Genomic DNA, 21577 nt, shown 5'->3' with positions numbered 1-21577 from the left:
TCACCATTCCAGCTCCAAGTCCCAATTCTGTCCCTCCCCAGGGCTGGCTCTGTAAGGGACAGACCAGACTCCCATCCCCAAGCTTTGCACATCCCTAACGGAGCTGGGGAGAAGTATTGAACACTTGTCTAAATCCACAGTACAATTTAGGCGAGTCAAGGTTTGACTCGGCCTAGAAGCCTTGGGGGTTTTTGTTATTACTACTTTTTAATATAAATCTGAAGTGCTGTTTTTCCTTCCTTTTCAAAGCAAAGGCAACACTAATGCAGCACAGCCAGCTTTATGGCTGCTCGAAAAACCCTTTGACAGAAGGTGTTAAACAGAAGAGCAGTGCTACATTCCAATAAAATAATTATTAAAGTTTCAAACACTTCTTGGTTTCACACAGGACAGAGCAAGCCAGGCATTCTTTATTTTCCTCTGAAGTAAAATAAAAGACCTGAAACACAAGTTGCAGCAACACCTTCTGGCTTTGTTAGAGGCCTTTGGGTCGTGACAAATTTACAGCAACTCCTCAGGTTCACTCTGCCCTGCTCTTGTCCTCATCGTGGAAGAAAGAAGTGAGGTGCCCTTGGGATTAAGTAGTTAAATTACAAAGCTTCTTAGTTCAGAAATTACCCTCTAGCTGAAGGACTGGACACACACTTCCAAGATATTCACTGGTATGAGGAATGAAACACAGTCATCTAAAAAATATTTTAGAAAATTTATTGAAAACTGACATACAAAGGGTGATTTGGTCCCAAGAGAAGACAGACCAGAATCAGATATTTCAAAATAAAGTTTTTCCTAATACTGCATCACATTTGCCATCCCGCTTGCAAACAGCATTAATAAAAGTCTTTTAAGGAAGCCAACGACAAATGAAACTCTTACAAAGACAGAAGTTTGAAAACACCCAGTAACAACTTCTCCTTTACCCTCTCTCCAAACGATCCCTGCAGCAAGAATCCTGCTCAGTGCTCCCACATACTCCATTTCTGCTATACCCCACCCTTCTCCCCACCCCCCAGGGCAGAAACAAATTATGAAAAAATTAAAATAGATCTTTTTCTACCAAAGCAAATTTCTTGGACACAGTTTTTTCCCCATCTCTTGGTCTGTGTCAACAGTCCAGCACTCGCGTTCCAGACAGCAGAGTAACAGGGATCAGCGATGCTGCGTTAGCATCAAACAACAAAGAGGAAACACACCTCTGAAAGTCAACCTTTGGTACAAATATAACAGGCAAAAAGTGTGCTTAAAGGCCATCTACAAAAATTCCTTCTTCTGCAAATTTGATTTGCTATTTGTCATTTTTAAGAGGAAAAAACTTGCAGCTAGATTTGAGGGATTTAGGCCTCCCACAGTCTTCTCCGTCCTCTGTCGCAATTTCAGCGTTGCTGATGGTTTCATCAAGTTTCTGAATGGTTTTATCCTTTCTTTGCAGTTTATTTAGGATTCAGAGCTATCGGATAAAACAGTTTCAACCTTGAACTTCCACTGTAATGCTGCAAGCTTAAAAAACAGGTAACTTTGGAGGGACATTTCCTACCCACAGTGACTACAGCTGTCTCCAAACGGCGTTGCTTTGCTTTACACTCAAGCATCACAGCGTGTCAAAGGCTGTCGATTTTAAGCAGGTTCAGCAGCTTAGTAATACATGAGAAATTTCATACAGTGCATGCAAAAGATTTCTAGCAGAGCCCAAAGTGAAATTCGACATCGTAGCAAGATAAAGCTGAGCAAAGTTCTCCAATTCAATAAAAGTTCCAGAATGGTGAACTGGTTTCCAGAGTAATACCTATTCCAATGTTGGAAATGTTTTTAGTGAAGCTCTGAAATGTTTTAGCAAAAGACAGCGAATTTCACACGATCTTCGACGAGAGCAGCAAGATAGACAGGATTTAACAGGGGCATTTTCTGAGCAAAGCTTCTGCTGTCAGCCAAAAGAAAAGAAAGGATGACTGCAAAGAGAGAAGCCTGATTTAAAACTATCGACTATGGGTTATTCGGGGTTAAAAAAAATATCAGCACAAAGATTATCCATTAGCTGTGCAAAGGAAGAGTAGATTTTCTTACGCCAACAGCTGCATTACTCTGTGCTTGCTCCTTTACATCAGCAAGATGTCAAAAACAGCTCGGGATGCCAAGAGTCGGAACAGAACCTGTTACTTGGAAAGGAATTTCTTCCAAAAAGCCTCAATTCAGCTATTTCTGAGAAAGTTCAAGGACCCAAAACAGATGATGAGATTCTCTGCCTTGTTTAAGGGTTTAAAGCATAATGGAACTGTTGTGCGTTGAGGAAAGGTACAAGCAGTAACTCATTGAGGATTCCTCCTCTGAACACCCTAAGCAGGGTACAAAATTCTTTTGGCAGACATCTGTATAAATTATGGGACGTTATTTTAATGGCACATGTTCTGGCTTAGATTTTAAGCCTAGATTCCCTCAAGAAGAAGACAAGCATCTTTTTTACTCCACCACCAATGCCAGCAAAGTTTGGGACTTGGTTACATACAATAACCGGTATTTGACCTTCTTTATGCCAGAAAATTGGCTCCCTGTTATCTGATTTACTTACCATGTTTATCAAAATTAAAGGTTGCCATTTATTTAATCTAAAGTTACGCTGTCTTCAGCTGACTTTCCAACTTGCTGCACACAAAGAATCACAGCACGACGTAAGGTGTGACTCAATTGACTGAGAACCCCTCTTCTCCAGACTTTGCATCATTTTGGGGAGGGGGCATCAAAACCCCACAAACACAGTTTAGAAGCCAACAAACCAAAGATGCCTAAAGTTAGCAAATACCTTGCAAATTAGTAGCTGGTTTTACTTTCTACAAAGCAAGAAGCTTATGCTCAGCTGTAACGTTCCTTCCTTCCCACACTGCAGAAGGTGTAACTTCTGGATTTGAGTTCCCCTCAAGTACAAACCAGCCACAGATGAAACAGTGTGAAAAGTTGTATTTCCACAGGGACTGCTTTTTTAGCAGTGACTAGAACTCGCACACGCCTTTTTGTAACTCAGATTAACTGACTGAGCACAGTATGTGCACTGAAGTCTTAATGGCTCAGTAAGTGAAAAAAGTGGCTTAAGCCACAGTTACATTCAATATTTGGATTTTATACTTTACCCAGGACAATTAAGAGCATATTTCACCATTAAGCAAGATGGAAAGCTACTTCCTTGTTCCAAAGCCTCTGAATTACCTTCTCAGTAAAAACAAGAATATTTAACAGACCAGAGTACAGAAATCTCGGGGGCTTGTTTTTTTTTCAGTTTCCTTAACTTGTGTCTGGCCAATCCACTTTCTTACGATTGTTAGTAGGAAAACAAAAAACAAATAATAAAACCTCAGATTCACACATCAAACCAGAAAGAATGAAGGATTCAAAAAACAGCAATAAAACCCATCAGGAGCTCACCGCTTCCAGTCTAAATTCTGGCACCTACAACTCCATTTCTTCTTCTGCACACCCGGAGATCCCCACACCAGCATACGGATCTGGAGACATGGCAGTCTGTTGGGATTCGGGGAATGGTTCAGTCTGTGGGTCAAAAGCAGCTTGGGATGTCGACTGCTTATCTTGACACCCTTCTGTGCTCTGCTGCTTGAAGTCCTTATCAGAAACAGACTTCAGTTTATCTGTGAGAAATTCAGGAAGAGGTTTCCAAAGCACCAGCTCCATAGAAGGACGGCTCCTAGAAGGGATGGAGTCTCAGTTAGATTGAAGTTCTCCAATCACTATTCAATGCAGAAGACCAGAAAGTACCTTCACCCTTTGTGCCAGTCTGGAACTGTATTCCAGAATCCACGTAGCTTATTCCTCCCCACCACCCCACCCACATTACATTTCCACTTCCTTAACCGTTCCATTACTCCTAATTATAACTGTATTTTCTTTCTTTTCTTTTGCACCAAACTTGATGACCACTGCTTCTTTTGGAAGCTCACATACATAAAAAGCAAGATAGAATTATAGAATTGTCTGGGTTGGAAGGGACCTTTAAGATCAGCGAGTCCAACCATCAACCTAACTCTGATAAAACCCATCACTAAACCATGTCTCTAAGCACTATGTCAACCTGGCTTTTGAAAACCTCCAGGGATGGTGCCTCAACTGGGCAGCCCATTCCAAGGCTTAATAACCCTTTCAGCATAAACATTTTTCCTAAAATCCAACCTGAACGCAACTTGAGGCCGTTTCCTCTTGTCCCATGGCCTGTTCCCTGGGAGAAGAGACCGACCCCCCCCCGGCTACACCCTCCTTTCAGGGAGTTGGAGAGAGCAATAAGGTCTCCCCTCAGCCTCCTTTTCTCCAGGCTCAACACCCCCAGCTCTCTCAGCCTCTCCTCATAAGACTTATTCTCCAGATCCCTCCATTGCCCTTCTCTGGACCCACTCCAGCCCCTCAATGTCTTTATTATGGTGAGGGGCCCAAAACTGGACACAGCCCTCGAGGTGGGGCCTCACCAGTGCCCAGTACTATAATGGTTTATTCAACAGCCTTCACTCTGTACAAATGAGGAGTACGGAACGACAGCTTGATGACCACTACAGTTACACCGAGTTCTTTTTTACATCAGGATAGTTTTTCCTGGTTTTGACCAGATGAACGGACCGTTATACAACACTGGCTACATCATGCAGGAATTAAGGACATCTCCACAAACATGAGACTGGGTCTCTCTTTTCATTTGCATGTGTTAGCTACATAGCACCATTATTTCCTCCAGGACTTACATAGATTCTATTATTTTCTTTGTCAGGACTTCACCAAAATCCCTCTTCATCCCTTTCTTAAGGGTATCTGACAGGATAAGAGTGGGCAGATTGCTAACATTTCCATCAGCATGAACTTCCTCATCTTCATCAATTATCCTAGGAAGGGAGGGGGAAGAGGGAGATAAAGACTATTGAGCATACTGTTAACAGGCACATCTACTGTAGACTACAGTTCTATCCACGTGCGCCGCGCTGCGTGGTGCAGGTATCTCTGACCCAGGCTGGGTACCAGAAGCAGCAGGGCCTCGTTAACACGAGTCTCTCGTGGGCCAACACAGCCTAAGAATGACTGTCACCTTAGAATCCACTTGAGCAGCGAAGCCACTTCTGGTACCTGAGCTCATACACTAAGAGAAAATAAAGAAATTCAGGGGAAAGTATAGGATTCAGTCACATTCCAAGAGCCAGCCTCAGTTATGCAGTAGCTTCACCGGCTCAATTCCCCATATCTTAACTTTGAGAATTATTTGAAAAGCTACCGAGTACAGTTCTGAACCTTTAAAGGACTTTGCACCAATTTCTCAGAGATTAAAATGGCATAAGAAGTTGAATTTCTTAAAGCAAACTGGAGGTATCTATCTCCTTTGGTTCTGGTAAACCTTTTACAGAAAATTTAGCAGAGTAGGTGGGAAGGATGGGGAACAATCCTCTGAGAGGTCCAAAGCAGACTTTGTAATGCAGATATAGCCAGATAAGGTCAAACAGCACTACTCTGATTTACCCGTGAAAAAATAAAATAATCTAACAGTACCTTGCTTCACTTCACGCACCATCTATGGAGTAACCATCTAAAAAAAAATCTTGTTTTATCATTTATACAACTTTTGGCTTTTCTAACTGCAGTGGTCATTTTAGATATTTCAGAATACCAGCTCAACTGCAACCAGCTGATACATACACACAACATTCCCAGAAACCTTTCAAAGGCAAGAATGCACAGTACATTTATTAAAAGGTTGCAACAGACTGCCCACAGCCACCCCGACACCCCAGTGTCACCCCATCTGGTATTTAACAGCAAGATGAACCTCAGTCTTACTGCGTACATGCAGACAGATTTCTCTGTTTCATACCAGTCTTTATGTTGGTAATTTCACATCTATCTTAAGCATTTACAAGTATTAATTGCAGAACAAGTTGAAAAAAGCTGAGCTCAAGACTGACCAGATAACAGCACTAAATATTTGAGCTCTGGAGCATAAAACCCCATTATGGTATATATACACTGATGCCGCATAAGGATTGTTAAAAGGTAAATATTTATTTAGCATCTCTAGCACCCTTAATTTCAGATCACAGTAACAGCCCCAAGACTCATAGGACCACGGGCCACCTAAAAATAAACTTATTGAACAGAAGGTTCATCTCAGCAGCATTATCGCACTGCTAAGTGCTAAATTTAACCCTTCATGCCCACCAAAAAAGCAAAAAGCTCAGCAAAGCCAGTCTACTCAATCCCTGCATTTACCTGTCCTCAATTTCCTGAAGCTTCCTGCGAGCAACCTCGCACTGCTGTTCCCCCATTGTCTCATCCATTTCTTCACAGGGCATTTCTAACATGGCAGTTTCAGGACGGCTGCCACCAAACTGACTTGCTACCTCCCCAGCTGCCTGCTGACCTGCACAGAGAATCCATTCTTCTGTGTTGGGATTCAAAGGGCTATTTTTGCCTCCTGTCAGTCTCTTCTTCCTCACAGGACCACTAGGAAGCAAAATAAAAGTTTACAATTGTCACAAGAGAAATGTGGCATTCTGCAGGAAAAAGCGTTATAGAAAGTCGTGTGCCTTTCAACAGATTTCCATACTGTGGAAACACAACCTCCACAAAGAAAAATAAATCCACATTGCTCTTATTAAAACATGGCTACCCAGGCAAGAAAAGCAGTGCTACACAATTAATTAGGTAACTGAAACGGATTTGGGCTTATGTGCAATTCAGGGGAAGACACAAATGGAAACAGTGTTAGAATTTCCTTTTCTTTGTATGTTGTAGGTGAGATGTGCTCAAATCTTGACAGAAAACAAGCAAATAGAAAGCTAAAAAAAAACCAGAAAGCAAATTAAGATTTTTCAGGCTATAAAAGACAAATTTAATTTACCCTTCTGCCTCTTCTTCTAACTTATGCTTCTTTCCACAGCGAACGGAGACACTGCAAAAGAAACACAAACGCTTATTTAGCTTCTAATGATATCTTCCAGTGGCACTGAGATTTTCAAATAATATTATCCTCCCTTTTAAAATTTCCCTTGCAGCCAAGAACAACAGTTGCAGCATGTCACCAGCTGTGAAGGGAGGGGAAGTTCCGGACAATAAATGACTACTTTTTTTCCGAAGAAAGTCAAAGAAGGCTGTAATTACTCAGTTCTCCAAGCAGAATTCCATGCTGATTTCTCCTCCTTTATGTTATTTTTTTTTTCCACATGGGGCAAGGCCAGTTTTTGCTAAAAATCAAACGTTTCCAGCAGCAACATGTGATCCAGCTTCAGTCTCTTAACACGGTGCATCACAGTGACACACTCAAACATGACCCAGCAACAACATTTGCGGGAGTAATTAAAGTTTTCTGCGCTCACATAGGAGAAAGAGCAAGCAAGTTAAAGCAAAAAACAAACTAGTATACGAACTTAAAAGCATGTCACGATGTTGGTAAACTTAATCACATTTATTTCCTAAGAAGGAAGCCTAAAAGAAGGCTCCTCCATCCCCCACCAAGACACTCGAAGGCCGCAGGATGAGTGCTATATGATTCTGACACCGCACGAGCGAAACGCTGCTAGAAGGCAACAAATTATAATGCGTCTCAAAAAGGAAAACTTATTCCACAGGTCCACCGCAGCCGACAGACCCGTCCCTTCCCTGTCCCAGCGGTAACTGGTGTGGCACTTACTGGCAGTGTCCCCGCTGCTGGGGCGGGCCTGGCGGCCGTGCCCCGCTGGTGAAGGAGCCCACCGGGGCCACCGTCAAGCCCTCGTTGTAACTTCCCAGCGCGGCCAGAGAGGCGACGTCGAAGCCGCTTTGCGGGTAGAGGCCGGAGGAGCCGCCGCCGCCATCGGCGCCGTCGTTCGGGTTCCCTGCCATGATCAGCACGGGGGGCTGCAGGCGGTCGTGGCCCAGCCCCGGGGGCTGCGGGCCGTGGCGGTCGGGGGCGGCGGCCGGCGCCTGAGGGAACTCCACGGCGGGACCCGCGGGGATGCCCTGACAGGATCTGCCCAGCGCTGCCATCTTCCTGCTGCCGGGGAGAAAGAGGACATCAACGCCGACCCTCTGTCCCCACCGCCGGCCCCCTCACGGGGAGGCCCGGGTCGGCGTCGGTTCCCGGCCCGAGGCCGCCCTCCCGGCCGCAGGCGCTCCCTCAGGAGAGCGCGGTGTCCGGCGCCGCGGCGGCGCAGGTGAGGCGGCCCGGCGCCACCACCGGGGCCTGTCCCGTCCCGGTCCCACAGCAGATAAACAGCCGCCCGCCCGCCGAGCACTCACCGCCGGGCCGGGCCGGGCCCGGAGCTGGACGACACCGCCAGAGCCCAGGTCCCTTCCAGGCCTTTCGCCGCGCTCGGAGAAGGCGGGCGCGGGCACTATGGGTGTTGTAGTCCCGGGCGGCGGCGGCGGCCCGCGGGGCGCGGCGGGAGCTGTAGTCCCGGGCGGGAAGCCGGAGCCGCCGTGGTGCCGGGGCGGCCATGGGGCAAGCGGGGACCCTCGGAGCTGGGCGGGACGGGACGGGGCTGTCCCCGCCGGGAGCGGGAGGCCTCGGCCCGCCCCGGTTGCTGAGGGGACTTGGAAACACAGGCGCTTTTGTCCGGGGCCTGGCGTAATCCCTAGGAGCGGCGGGGCCGGAGCGGGCCGTTCGCCCGGCGGCCAAATCCCAGTCAGCTGAAGGGGCTCTGCCCGCGGGGAGGCGGCGGGCTGAGGCGGCGGGAGGATGGAAACGCGGAGCAAGGTAACCCCTTCCCGGGCTCTTCGGGTGGGCAACGGGTCCCTTTTCTGAGAGGAATGAAGGGAGCCCGTGCGGTTTGTGCGGGGTTACCCGGGGGAGCTCCCCGGGGCCGTGAGGGAGTCGGACGTTTCTGTCATAAAACCCCTCGTGAACCGCTGAGAAGAATCCCGATGGCTAGAGGCGGCAGGCGAAACTGTGTCTTCGTGCAATAATAATTATTCCGTTTCTTTGGCACCTTTTATCCCCCGTAGCGTAGTTTACTAACTTTTGCACAGGAGCTCAGATTCAGCCCAGGGTAAGGATGGAGCAGCAGCCCCTGCTGAGAGGGTCTAGCGCGCCCAGCAAGGTAAGAGCCGGCCCAGGGGGAACCCTGCAGAGGGGTTTGTGGCTTTTACAGTGGTGCACGAGCGTGAAATTGTCTGATTGTGTTGCGTTTGCTTTTAAATTAGATGCTCTGGCTCGTAAAGTTGGTGTTTTCCTTAGACATCTGGCTGTGTTATAGTATGGAAGCTCCAAAAAGCATGTTTTCTGGTTCTTGTGTTTTACATTGAATGTAGATCGAATTTTGGGGCATGTTTCTGAAGTGAAAGTGTTTATAAACCACCAAGAGTGAAGCAGTTGACAGAGCCCTGGAACAGGCTGCCCAGGGAGGTTGTGGAGTCCACTTGGTGTTGATTACACCAAGTAATCAACGTAGGGACTTGCTGAGGGAAATAAAATATTGTTATTTCTCGCATCTCAGATGAAATGTGAGGCAGAGAAATTGGGATTTGGTTAATTCTTACACTGAGTCACTGTGCCTTTAACACCAAGCATGGTAATTCCTAACATTCTTTCATAAGAAAGAGGCACCGTGAGCAGCATGGTTCGTGCAAGAAGCATTTGCACAGCTCAGTAAATGTGCTGTCAGCGGTGCAGTGGTTGTGTTGCCTGCACTTCGTCTGGGTATTTGTAATTGTTGCATCTTTGAAATATGTTAGTGATCATGGCCAAAGTCAGTGTGAAATAAATTTCTCCTGTTGCAGGTGTTTGAGACTTTTTGTAGTTTTCTAAAGAAATACTTTTGCTGTTCAAAACTAAATACATTATAAATTTCATGGTGATTTTCTCCTAGATATTATATGCACGTGGGTTCAAGGCCCTATTTCTTTTCATGCCCGTTACTCTCTTCTGTTCTCTAGTTCCCCACCTGGACCTTGTTTCTTGCTGTTTGTGCCGTTGGAATCGGAGGGACCTTCCAGTATGGGTATAATGTCTCCATCATCAATGCTCCCACCCAGGTAAAATACTGTCTGTTGGTCACAGGGTTGTTTTACAGTATTGGAGGGGTCCTCTCTAACTGCCTGAGAGCCCAAATGCACTTTTACTGCAATCACAGCAGGAACCAAGGCAGAATTCCCCTCCTTTGAAGGATTCTTGTTGATTTGCCAAATGGTTTCATTTGAATTTGTGAGCACCTCCCATCAGAGTTATTCTGTGCCAGATAAAAGTGCCAAACACACAACATGAATATGTCTCTTAAAGTCCTTTTTAGGAGGATTAACTGAATTAATAAGTAATATCTTCTGGGTGCATTTTTGACTAAAATAGCCCATAACGTTAAGGATCGGATAGGATACAACAGAACGTTTTCATTGGGAAGGGACCCACAACGATCTAGTCCGACCACTCCAGGGCTTATTGAAAGTTAAAGCCTGCTATTAAGGGCATTGTCCAAATCCTCATTAGCACTGACAGGCGTTGGGCATCGACCGAGAACGTTTTCATTGGGAAGGGACCCACAACGATCTAGTCCGACCACTCCAGGGCTTATTGAAAGTTAAAGCCTGCTATTAAGGGCATTGTCCAAATCCTCATTAGCACTGACAGGCGTTGGGCATCGACCGCCTCTTTAGGAAGCCTGTTCCAGTGTTTGACCACTGTTTCTGTAAAATGTCACCACCATTTCTCCTCGTCTCACGTTTAAACCTCCCCTGTCACAGCTTTGAACCATTCCCATGGGTCCTATCACTGGATAACAGGGAGAAAGGATAGTTACGGTTGTCCATCGCAAGGCAACTTACTGAGAAAGATCTCCTTAGAGAGACAAAAAGTTGCATCTATGGTTTTTGGGTATCTTGTAGGTATTTTCACCCTCATGTTACTTCTGCATCCATTGTCCTGGCCTTGAGGATTCTCCATAGTTTGTGGATGACTTGAGGATCTGAGCCAATGGTCTTGTGAAAGTGATTGGTATCATTTTCTGCTCTCAGCTGATGTGTTTTCTTATGTAACTGTGAAGACTGAATTTTCTGGAACATTGTGTGCTTTTCACAAAAGTTAAAATAAGCTGTTTGTGGCAGAAGATGTAATATGCTGGAAACAGAGGGAGAGTCCAAGAAGTTTTTTCTTCTGTTAAGTCTTTGTTTGCTGGCTAAAAGCAGCAGCCTCTCATTACAGAGACATGTCAGTTCAAGAGTTTCTAAAGACAGATTTTAGGAAACCAAGCATGTGGAATAACAGTTTAGAAGTTCTGACTTGTGAATTCTGTAAGAAAGGCGGGGGAATATTAGAGTTGCAGAAATTTTACTGTGAATTATTGGATTACACTACTGCAGGAAGATTTAAACCCAAGTGTCAGAATGAATCTCTTGACAGTAAAATTTGTTAGGTTATATAAGACTTCTATGCTCTGAGATGTCCCTAGAAACGGTAGGATGTACCCATCCACCCTGTCTCCCTTCATTCAGAAGGACCTCAGAGCTCTTCTGTAGCAGTTTGTGGAAAGGTTGTGTTTCTCCTTCAGTGAAATGCAGCCTCTCCTGAGGGAGGGTGTGACAGCAAAGCTGCTCAGTGGCCTTTGAGATGTGTGGGGAGCAGGAGATGGTATTGTGGTCAAGGAAGATTCTGTTAGCCATAAGTATGTTTAATATAATACAACTAAGATGATACCTTTTGTTAGTTCCCAGAACTGGTTTGCAGGACTAAGGTGCAAGTTATTTATTAATGCTGCCCTGTAGGGCTACACGTAATGCTACATACTCATCCTTCTTTTCTACTGCAGCACATACACAGGTTCTTAAATGAAACCTGGACTAGTCGTTATCACAAGGAACTAAATCCAGATTTGCTGACTTTCCTTTGGTCTGTCATTGCTTCTATATTTTCACTTGGAGGCCTGTGTGGAGCCCTCATTGGAGGCAGCATGGCCATCCGGCTGGGCAGGTGAGTTCCAGCAGCAGGCACCCAGCAGCATGCTTGCCTTCCCTATTTTTTTTCCTTTCCTGTATTCTCCTCACTGAAATATAAAGCCAATAAATGGAAAAAGAGTGGGAGAAAATGTAACTTAGGTGATTATAAATGCTTTCCACTTCAAAGCAGAGTCTTCTAGTAGAATTTTACACTTTGTTCTGTTGTGACTTTAAAAGATGAGCCCTGAATTTTAGCCTCCCAGTCTAGTCTTGCCAGCAGATGTACTGAAATCTACATGGAGTGTGCACATGTGTGGTAGGAAACACAGCTACCCCCTACACATTTGCAGCCTTCATGCCAGTAATCTGTAACGTGCTGCATAATCTGTACTGCTTCATGCACATTCTCTATAGATACAGCATAAATGAACAACTCCCCACTCCTGCCTCGTCAGGCATTTCTGTCATATTTATGCATTATCCTTAAGTTTGGACTTCTTTTTTTTTTATTAAATATGAATAAATAGTTGTATCAGATACCTGGATTTCCAGTGAATAGCACGTTTTTTTTTATAAAAAGCCCATTTTTTTCCATATTACCAGAAAGGAAAAGTTTTTAAAAAACATATTATTGCAGATTTTCTTAATGGTTTGTTTGTTTGTTTATCTCCTTTTTAGGAAAGGAGCTCTTTTGATGAATAATGTCATAGCAATACTGGCCTCTGTTTTAATGGGGATCAGTTTTCCTACAGGCTTGTTTGAGTTACTGATTGCTGGAAGGTTTTTGATTGGCATAAATTCAGGTGAATTATTTCCTATTCCTACCTTCATTAAACTATGGTGAATGATAAAATGGTTGTTACTGCTGATTCTTGAGCTATTATTTTCCTGCTACGTTGTAGATATGATGACAAAAATGTTCATAGTCTAGCTTGGAATATGAAGGCAGCTAAATGAATAGAGAAATTAACTAGTTCTGGTTGATTTCCTACATGTTTTGGTTCAGTAACTCTTTTGAAAGCAAAATCTATTAATAGGAAGATGTTTTTCCCTTCACTTGCAGGTGTTGGGCTCTGTGTGCAGCCTCTGTATATTGGGGAGGTTGCCCCAAAACATCTGAGAGGTGGCATGGCCATGGGGAGCTCCATCTTTCTGACTGGAGGGATTCTGACGGGACAAATAATCGGCTTGAGGTTTGACTCCTCTTTCTTTCTGCCAACACAGCAGTAAAGTAGGATTGCTCATCTCTTCCTGAGTGAAACCTGGTTTCAGAGTGGCTGGAAAATAGTTTCCCAGCCTCTTTCTGCTGAGGTTCACAAGACGTAGGAAACTGGTTACAAGGGAACTTTCCTCAAGGGACAAACATCTTGCTCCCAAACATCTTCTGAATAGTCACCAATAGCTAACTGCTTGTTATTTTTCCCTTCTTTTTCCACACTTCTCCCAGGGAATTACTAGGTGGAGAAGCACATTGGCCTCTGTTGTTGTCCAGCAGCTGTTTCCCAGCATTTGCCCAACTTTTATTCCTGCCGTGGTTTCCTGAAAGCCCCAGATACCTTCTTATAGACAGAGGTGATGAGCTGAGCTGTGCCAAAGGTAACTGACAGCATTTATACTCTCTCTGTGCCTTCAGAAAGGTACAAAGAGCACACTGGCTTCCAGATTCTCCTTTTTTCTTTATCAGTAACTACACACATAGAAAGAAATAGAAAGCACAGTAACTACAAGGGACCTACCCAGTCAATTCTGTCTCGTTTGGAAGCCACGGACAAGATGCCCATAATGTCCCTTTTGGATTATGATCTAGTTTGGGCTTCATTAAATGGAAGTTTTTAAAATGTAAGCAAACCTTGCAATCTCCAGATCATATTCAAGTCTTTCCCCCCGCTTTTTAAAATTTATTTCTTTTTGAATAACATAATAATGGATTGGGTTTTTTCCCAAGAACTGTGCTTGCTCCTGAGCTGGTACTGAAAGGTGGCGAGAGCTTCAGGCTGGTTATGCTGTCAGTGATATCAATTGCATTGGAAAGTTCGTTTTCAGCATCATCAGAAGTTCTACTGTTGCCCTTAAGTAGGCAAATTTTCACTTATGATACATTTAATCTTGAACATTTTAGAGGAATTGCTGTTACATACTTTTAGGTAAAGATTTTAGTCTTGCATCTGACTGACTTCTGATAATAATTGCCTTAGAAGAATTTCTTACAATCTTTACTCCAGTTTACTAAATGTTTTCCACTGGCAAAATTAAAGACAGGGACATAACAAAAGACTTTATATCTGTGTAGGAGTTAAGACTTCAAACTGGTTGGAATGTCCTTTAATGGAAAGACTGTTTGGAGGTCTGTGGTTCGGGCATAAACCACTTCAAAATATTTTGCTTGGTGATTATTTCAAAGTCAGGTATTCCTTTAAAAAAAAAAAGAAAAGCAAAGTAATGCCACTGAAATCTCCAAACCCACCACAGCAAAAAATGTTGGAAAATCAGCAAGCAAAAGACAAGTCACAAAGCAAATGACCTTTTTCCCAGCTTCCTAAAGCAGAAAGTTTTCACACCCTAGCTAAAGGCAGCTCGTGATGGACAGAGATGGTTTTCCAGAAGTTGTGGGGAATAGGTAAACATAAGCGAATTTATTTTCTTTTTTTTTTCTAGCATTGAAGCGGTTTCATGGGTCTTCAGATTATCGAAGGGAGATGGAGGACATACAGCGGGAATGTGTTGCTTTAGATGGGGAGAAACCCAAGAAGCCCTGGCAATTATTCACCGATCGTGGTGTGAGGTGGCAGCTCATCACTGTGATTGTGATGACCATGGGCCAACAGCTCAGTGGGATAAATGCTGTAAGATTTCATACACCCAAACAGCTTAAGGAGTTATTTAATTTCCATTTGGTTTTCCACCTTTTATTAACGTGAAGGATTCATGTAGGGAAACTCAGAGAAATGGGATAAGGGGGGAAGAATATCTTTGTATTATTTTTGTGTTTCTCTTTTTTTATTTATGTATTTCTACTATGTAAATTTCTTTAAAGAATGACAATGCTTATGTTTACATCTTCTGAAAAAGTAAAGGTGGATCAGCTTATCCTGTTGCGTCTGGTTTAAGAACGTGAAGTATTATATTCAGTGAGTTGAATAATTATATTTGCTATTATGATAGCAGAATATTTACCTAGACATGAATTTAACGGATTCTTCTTGCTGTTTACATCACATTAATAGCTCCCAATATAAAATAAGTTGAGCTGTATGTTTAGTATGAACTTCACTTTGTTTCCAGCTGACAATTTAACTCTTTGGAACACCTAATTTTTTATTTTTTTTTCTGTTTTAGATTTATTTCTATGCAACTTATATTTTTAAAGAAGCTGGCATCTCAGCAGGAAAAATCCCATATGTGACACTGGGCACCGGAGCTTGTGAATGTCTCACAGCCCTCACCTGTGTAAGCAACAATTTATTCCACCTCCTGGCATAGAGACTAATGATTCTTCTTGAGGGGGAATATTGGTAAATATGGGATCAATAGAGTAACAGAAAATTATGTCTTGTCTCCAGGGTTTGCTGATAGACTACGTGGGAAGAAGATACCTCATCATTGGGGGTTATCTCCTTATGAGCCTTTGGAGCACTGTTTTAACCTTCTCTCTGACTTACCAGGTGTAAAGAAGGATTCGTTTATGTTACAAGATATGACTGTAGTGAGGGAAAATCTGTGACGCTCAAAAGAAGGAGGAAGAGAAGGGCTGTGTAGGTTTGAACAGCAGCGTAAAATTCACAGCAGTTGAAAGATTTGATCAATTCTGCAGCTCTGCTTCCCTGAAATAAGAGAATGCTCTCAGCCAAGATTTGATCATGTATTTTTCTTACATCTGCAGCTCTGTTTGATGCTGCCAAAACTAAGTGATGACAAAACAGCATTTATTCTAGCTTCTCCTATAATTTTAGGACGAAATACTACATAGTGATGATGTTAAACATAAGGCTCCGCTTCAGTCACTAATAAATCTTGACAGAAGTACTGGATTCCATTGAGCAACAATTATTAAATGAAGAATATTTGATTTCTCTGAAGCTGTACTGTCAAATAGATCAGCTGTAAAGAGCCACGAGTGGCTGTTGGTCTGTTGCAATGCAATAGTGAAAGGAAATGCAGCCGTTGAGGCAAACTGTGGATTCTCCAGACGTGAACTAAGGCTGGTTCCCTCTGTGGCAGGAGCTGTACCCGTGGGTGCCCTACCTCAGCATGGCTTCTATATTTGCCTTCATCCTGAGCTTCGGGCTGGGACCAGGTACTGCCCAATGGGGGGATGTGGGGGTCCTGGGGGGAGCATGTATCCCAGCAACTCACTATTTCTGGCATTGGAAATAACCACAAGTGGCCATTTAGCGTAATGACCTCTTCTCTTTCTGAAACTCCTCCCCAGGAGGCATCACAAATACCCTGACAGCGGAACTGTTCATACAGTCCTCCCGTCCTGCCGCCTACATGATAGCAGGGACTGTAAGTTGGATCAGTTTCTTCACCATTGGAATGCTCTTTCCCTTCATAGTGGTAAGTAGGGAAAACACCTTTTCCTAATTGCCACACCTCCCAGGTAACCTTCTCTCGGGTTCCATCAGGTTGCTTTTTCTTATACAGTAACCCTTCATAAAGATGCACACTACCCCTCAATATAACTCCACCTAATAACTAAGTTCTGTCCCTCTTAAAATATTTTTTAGATATTTAGGAAAAATAATCAAACATGATAAATCAATTATCTTAAAATATGAACCATCTAACCACCAAATACTGCCTTGTCATCTTGTCCTTACATTATAAATTCGTTAGTGTGTGTTTAAATGGTTTTATCTTTCTTTTTTTTTTCTTTTTTAATAGAGACTTTTAAAATAAAAAGACTACCAGAGCACTTGGTAGTGTTTTATCTAAAAAAAGTTACATGTAAAGTAAGGACAGGCTGAACATCTTTTTATTAAAAACATCTGAGTGGCAACGTTAGGTGTGAATGGGAACAAAAAGCTTTTTATTTTCCCAATCCCACTGTTACACTCGAAATATGTTGCAACCCAAGAACCTTTCCTTTCAGAACGGGCTGAAGCAGTATTGCTTCCTGGTCTTCTTACTGGAGTGCTCCTTAGTGGCTGCTTTCATCTTCCTCGTCATTCCTGAGACAAAAAACAAATCTTTTCTGGAAATCAAAAAGGAATTTGACAAGCTTAATTTTGGAAGAAATAGTAAAAAAAAGGAAGCCGAGCTTTATGAAAGAAAACAACTCCACGATGAATTTGAAAAAAATTCTGTGTAATTTCACAGCTGTAACAAAACTTTAATGAGAATTATATACAGTGTCTTCTAAATGAGCAGTGTAATACCATCAACAAGTAGCTTATTAAATCCTCCGATGTATTTAGAGGAGGTTTAATTAAAAGCAAGTTAATCTTTCTGAAATACTGTCAAAACATCTATTGTTGAACTGCTACTAACAACACTATATTTTACGTAGAAGCTGGATGTTTAGATACAGGTTGGTGTTGGAGGAACACAAATGCCAGGAGAGGGTGTGCGGTGAATTCCTCCTCCCGCAGATTTAGTCAGATAATTCAATAGCTCTTCTTGTATTTCTAAGAGACAGTACAGCACCTTCCTGAGTTACTGTTGTTTGTAATACAGTTTGTTAGAAAGACTCGTTTCCTGAAAGAGTACTAATAAAACACTTCCTGGGCTTTGAGTTTGGGTTTATTTGTTTGCCCTGACATGTCATCTCAACATTTTAAACTGTGCAACAGGGTAAAACCTCCTCTAGTTTCAAAAGGTCAGTTCCTGGCAGACCAAGTTCAACATCCCAACAAGCACCAAGCAGCAGAGAGCACAGATGATTGGAATTAAATATATTTTATTTACCTTTAAAGATTTTTCCAGCTGGCCTGACCGAATGCGCACAGGGAGACCACAGAGAGCTTGAATGAGCTTTCTGCTTATCTCCAACATTTTGTCCAGGGCTCTTTCTCAATTTCAGATAAATTATTCATATTTTAGTAGTCCAAAAGTAAGAAATCATAATTACATATGGTGGTTTTGTGCCTCTCTGATACTCGTTTTGATGCCTGTAACTGCAGGGACAGTCCTACCTTACCCAGTACAGCTCTTCCTGGTTGGAAGCAATTCCTGGTTCCATCTGGTACTCAATAAGTGCTCCAGTAACCACTGGATTTGTTTTACGTTCATCTTCCTTCTCTCAGAATTAAAGCTTTTAATGAAAAGGCAGGAAGCAAACACCATTCTTCTGATTTTGGTAACTAAATCAGTTGTTTAATTGAAAACACCATTAACTCTTAACGGGAAAGGAGGCAGTATCAGGAAGGGATCTTCTTGTTCTTCAGTTTATCTTCTAAGTTTGCAAAATATTTCATTTTGGCTAGAAGCTTCTTCGCTTCTTGAAGATCATCTGAAATGAAATAAGACGTTACTGGTTTACAGAGGGAGGGCTGAATTTCCATTTTCAAAATGAACCTCAGCACCAGTTTCAGTGCCAAGATCTGGACGCTGTAAGGAGCCCTACACCACTAAAACCACCTTGTCTGTTACTTCCATCTCGGATGGTTCTGGAACACCTCAACTGAGGTGTTCCATAAAACATGTAAAAATGTGCAAGTTAGAAAAGAAATGTGACATGAATACCCTTTAAGGACATTTCTGTAGGGAAATTGGGGGAAAAATGGGGAAATTTCAAGTGTGACACTCAGAATAGGTGGTGTATTTGATTAAGAAAAGTGTCTGTCCTTCCCAGTATTCTGGGAAACAAAAAAAGTCTGCATTCCCACTTGAAGTGATCGTTTTGATGCAAACTGAATTAACTGGGACTTTTGTATTGTGGTTTTGGTATTTTTTTTTCTTAATTTAATGTGAGGTCCTGAATGTCCTGAATCAGCAGAAAGGCCAGCTTAGAAGTATTTAGTCTAAGTCCCAAACAAAGAACACTTGTTGATGCAGTGTTTCTGCTCTGTAGTTCAGGAAATATTTGCCAATAGGAGAATGTTGTATTTTCAAGCATTTATAACTGGTATCTATGGCAGCTGAGTACTTAATAGAAATAGCTACCTCTTTCAAAAGCTGCAGTCACCTCTTTGGTCAGTTCTTCTTGTTTAACTGTAAGACAAATTATTGCATTCACATTTTGTTAGACACTTAGTATATTTAATATCACTGCATTTTCATTGTCTGTGGTGGGAAACTTAATTACTACTCTCATAGTCTTTTGGGAGCTTAAAGAGCTTTCCCTAATATTGCTGTAATTTATTTTTTTTTTATATTATGATTCCAAACAGATATATTTCTTTGTTTAAACAGGTTTACAGACAGCAATTCCAATGCAAATCAATGGTCAGTAACTTCCCACAGATCTAATTTACTGTTGGTGGATCAGTTTACCCTGCTACAGTTAATTTTATTCTACTTAGTTTTTATTCTAGTTATTCTAATTGCTTTTGACACACTACTGTTAATTGCGAAGAATTAAATATACCAATAAACTCAACGTTTTGGGTGTCACCAACAATATAAACGAGGAAGTTGAATGTATAAGGATAATAACCACTGAACATAATGGTTGCTAAGGTGAAAGAAAAGCAGCATCTGTATAAATTAAGAAATTATCATGTGCTAAAGGCTGAATAAGAAATTCCTTTTTATAGCCAATATTTATCCAATTTTACCATCAGACAGATTTTCTCAAGCCAGTTTTGACGTTTAGGTGGCATAAATTGGTAAAGACAAGATTGTTTTTTGGGGGGAAGCTCTTGCAGGGAGTCAATTCAAGATTGATGCAAAGCAAAGACACTAAAAGAAATGCACTGCCAAAGCCTTCAGAGATAGACCCGTGTTATACAAGATACAGTACATGAATTCTGTACAAACCCCTCAAATCGTAACCTACCTTTAATTAACGTTTCGATTTCTTCAAGGCTATCTGCATTTTTAGGCTCAGCTAATTTCTCATTAATTTCCATGATTTCCATGAGAAAGGCCGAGTCTGCGTCAGAGTCTGTCTCTTGTGCCGGCTCCACTCCCTTCAGCTCCAGCTGGTGAAGGGAAGAGGAATTTGGAAATACACATTCTCTCATCCATTTTAACGTGAATTATTTTCTTGGATATTAGGTTCTTTTAGTAGGACTCGCTCAGGTTAAAAATCAGCAGTTAAGCAAAGCAAAGCAAGGTGAGGAAGGCTGCCAAGGGCCAGAGTGACATTTCAAAGGAGCAGCTGAGGCCAAACACAACGTGTGACGCAGGAAACAAATTAGTCTAATGTGAGCAGCAAATGAAATGGTAATTAATTGGTAAAACGTTAAAGAAAATAGCGGAAAAGCTGGTTAGTTTTCAGACAAGCTTGTTTCCTGTCTCCCTTCAATCCCTGGTAAACCTCCTCCTTGGAGGAACAGAAATTAGTGTGTTAATGATGGAGTTAAAAGGTTGATTCATTACATTATGGGAACATTGATAAAATCCATAAGGGACACCTTACTAGGTAGAGGCCGCGGCTCAGGGGGTTCAGGAGGGTTTGGTAGGCCTTGTTGATGAGGGAGGAGTGTTGCTGGGAGTAGCACTGTTCTTCCTGCCGGGGGAGGACAAATAATAGTAACAAGTTTAATAACAAGTGGCAAAAATGCCTTACACTTTGTTGCCTGGAGAGAAATAGTGTTCTCACAACAATACATGTGTGTAAAACCCAAAGCTGACTTTTAACAGAGATAAGGAGAGCGAGGAGAGGGGCCGTCAGGAGGTGTAAGCCGTGCAGCCCACGCAAGGAGGATCTCAAGAACCATGGAATTGTTGGAGTTGGAAAGGACCTTCCAGAGACCATCCAGTCCCACCCCCTGCCAAAGCAGGGCTGCCCAGAGCACATCACTCAGGAGCGTCCATTGGGGCTTGAAGATCTCCAGAGAAGGGGACTCCACACCCTCCCTGGGCAGCCTCTGCCAGGGCTCTGTCACCCTCACCCCAAACAAGTTCTGCCTCAGATTGGAGTGGGACTTCCCATGGTCCAGCTTGTGCCCGTTGCCCCTTGTCCTGTCACTGGGAACCACTGAAGAGTCCGGCTCCTTCCTCCCTCAAACTGCCCTTTAGATATTTATAAGCATTACTAAGGTCTCCCCTCAGCCTTCTCCAGGCTGAAGAGCCCCAGCTCCCTCAGCCTTTCGAGAGCCTGAGCCACAGCAGCCCCTTCACGCCCCCCGAGGGCACCAGGACACAGCAACCAGAAGGATCCCGCGATCCCGGGGCAGGAGGGCGGCGGGGACCCCTCCGGGGACGGCCCAGCCCAGGACGAAAGGCGGCCTCTCCCCTCGGGCAGCCCCGCCGCCGCCGGGCCTCGGCTGGACGGGACGGGACGGCGGGGCCTGTCCACCCGGCCCGGGACCCCGCGCTCACCAGCGGCCTCTGCCCGAAGCGGTCGGGGTGAACGGCGCGCTGCAGGCTCCGGAACCGCCGCTGCAGCCGCTGCGCGTCGATGCGGAAGGAGCGGTCACTGCGGGCGACAGAAGGCGGCGTGAGGCCCGGGGGCGGCAGGACCCGCCGCCGCCCCGCCGCCACTCACCAGTCCATCAGGCGGAAGAGGTCAGGCCGCGCCGCCGGCGGCTGCAGTGCCTGGCAGCTGGGGCAGAAGCGAGGCGGCCCCTCCGCGCCGGCCAGGGGGCTGCCGCAGCTC

General features: G+C 43.7%; 3 protein-coding genes across 11 annotated transcripts; 1 reads left to right on the top strand and 2 right to left on the bottom strand.

Moving 5' to 3' along the window:
• Positions 1-687: 687 nt before the first annotated feature.
• Positions 688-8387, bottom strand: CCDC117 (coiled-coil domain containing 117). Of its 2 annotated transcripts, XM_014944035.1 has the most exons (6): positions 8248-8387; positions 7661-8002; positions 6872-6922; positions 6241-6474; positions 4731-4868; positions 688-3688 (listed from the first exon to the last, which is right to left on the bottom strand). In XM_014944035.1, exons 2-6 carry the CDS (start codon positions 7993-7995, stop codon positions 3436-3438), a joined length of 1011 nt encoding a protein of 336 aa, XP_014799521.1. In that variant the 5' UTR covers positions 7996-8002; positions 8248-8387; the 3' UTR covers positions 688-3435. The 2 variants fall into 2 exon arrangements, with proteins under 2 accessions (XP_014799521.1, XP_014799522.1); XM_014944036.1 differs by lacking the exon at positions 4731-4868 and having other exon boundaries at positions 8248-8384.
• Positions 7806-17605, top strand: LOC106889209 (solute carrier family 2, facilitated glucose transporter member 11-like). Of its 8 annotated transcripts, none has more exons than XM_014944028.1 (13): positions 7806-8162; positions 8953-9047; positions 9883-9981; positions 11745-11905; positions 12550-12674; positions 12935-13064; positions 13319-13467; positions 14527-14714; positions 15208-15318; positions 15432-15533; positions 16090-16165; positions 16301-16428; positions 16964-17605. In XM_014944028.1, exons 2-13 carry the CDS (start codon positions 9003-9005, stop codon positions 17180-17182), a joined length of 1533 nt encoding a protein of 510 aa, XP_014799514.1. In that variant the 5' UTR covers positions 7806-8162; positions 8953-9002; the 3' UTR covers positions 17183-17605. The 8 variants fall into 8 exon arrangements, with proteins under 8 accessions (XP_014799514.1, XP_014799511.1, XP_014799517.1 ...); XM_014944025.1 differs by lacking the exon at positions 7806-8162 and adding an exon at positions 8425-8704 and having other exon boundaries at positions 8958-9047; XM_014944033.1 differs by lacking the exons at positions 7806-8162; positions 8953-9047 and adding exons at positions 8453-8704; positions 10825-10915.
• Positions 17601-21571, bottom strand: HSCB (HscB mitochondrial iron-sulfur cluster co-chaperone). Its single transcript, XM_014944037.1, has 6 exons — positions 21467-21571; positions 21301-21397; positions 20396-20485; positions 19811-19955; positions 18976-19023; positions 17601-18322 (listed from the first exon to the last, which is right to left on the bottom strand). Exons 1-6 carry the CDS (start codon positions 21472-21474, stop codon positions 18231-18233), a joined length of 480 nt encoding a protein of 159 aa, XP_014799523.1. The 5' UTR covers positions 21475-21571; the 3' UTR covers positions 17601-18230.
• Positions 21572-21577: the final 6 nt, after the last annotated feature.

This window comes from Calidris pugnax, unplaced genomic scaffold (assembly GCF_001431845.1).
Source record: "Calidris pugnax isolate Ruff unplaced genomic scaffold, ASM143184v1 scaffold138, whole genome shotgun sequence".
NCBI classification, from domain to species: domain Eukaryota; kingdom Metazoa; phylum Chordata; class Aves; order Charadriiformes; family Scolopacidae; genus Calidris; species Calidris pugnax.
Note: the sequence above shows the minus strand (reverse complement) of the source record. Positions and strands in the feature narration are given on the sequence as shown.